Source organism: Wasmannia auropunctata, unplaced genomic scaffold, assembly GCF_000956235.1.
Source record: "Wasmannia auropunctata unplaced genomic scaffold, wasmannia.A_1.0 LD336043.1, whole genome shotgun sequence".
Lineage (NCBI taxonomy): Eukaryota > Metazoa > Arthropoda > Insecta > Hymenoptera > Formicidae > Wasmannia > Wasmannia auropunctata.
Genome location: NW_012026847.1, coordinates 1,103,335 through 1,104,012, shown reverse-complemented (window position 1 = coordinate 1,104,012; position 678 = coordinate 1,103,335). Strand labels below are relative to the sequence as shown.

Here is a 678-nt window from a genome sequence, read left to right as displayed (position 1 = left end):
ATGATTTCCGCCTGTTGAACCTAAGCGAGGAGGAGGGGGGTCACCCTTTCCATTTCCAGTAGCCGAACCCCCGTTGAAATTTACGGCGCCTTGACGTGGAAAGCTAACACGCCGCACTCCAGAGGAAACCTGCGCATAGCTATGCGATGCGGAACCTTGAAATCTTTGAGAGTTCACCGCTTGCCATGGATCAAGGCCATTTAAAATTTCGAATCTATTGTGATCACTATAGCTAGTGGAGTTCGAAGAGGAGGATTGAGTAGGAGATTTCTGTGCACGAGAGGAAGGGAGACTAGGAAAACCCCGGGGATCAGAGGTAAAATCAATGGCAGAGCTATTGGCCGCTGAATTAGAATCCATTTCTATGACACTCTCTGACGCATGGGGATCAGCGATGAGTTTCTTAGCATCAATTAAAGGAATGTTTTTGCTGGACGCAAGTTTAATGATATCTTTATGCTTAATCATGGTAGGACAAAGGTGTGAGGTTGCCAGGTGCTTAGCTTTACAGTTGATGCATTGTGGCTCATTATTTTTTTGCGGGCAAACTTCATCATTATGTGGTTCCAGCCCACAGAATACGCATCTGGATTTGCTCTTACATTCTTTCCTGATATGTCCAATTCGATAGCACGAGAAACAGATCCTTGCCTTAGGAATATACGGGTCGACTCGATA

At 45.6% G+C, this 678-nt stretch overlaps 2 protein-coding genes across 2 annotated transcripts in view; one reads left to right on the top strand and one right to left on the bottom strand.

The window, feature by feature from the left end:
• The window catches only part of LOC105451854, a 1,651-nt gene extending 1,303 nt beyond the window's left edge, over positions 1-348 (top strand). The window contains exon 4 of the mRNA XM_011692547.1: positions 233-348. Coding sequence (XP_011690849.1) covers positions 233-348 — 116 coding nt within the window. The remainder of the gene's footprint in view (positions 1-232) is intronic.
• LOC105451855 overlaps positions 1-678 on the bottom strand; it is a 7,064-nt gene that overhangs the window by 5,348 nt on the left and 1,038 nt on the right. The gene's annotated exons all lie outside the window — the stretch shown is intronic.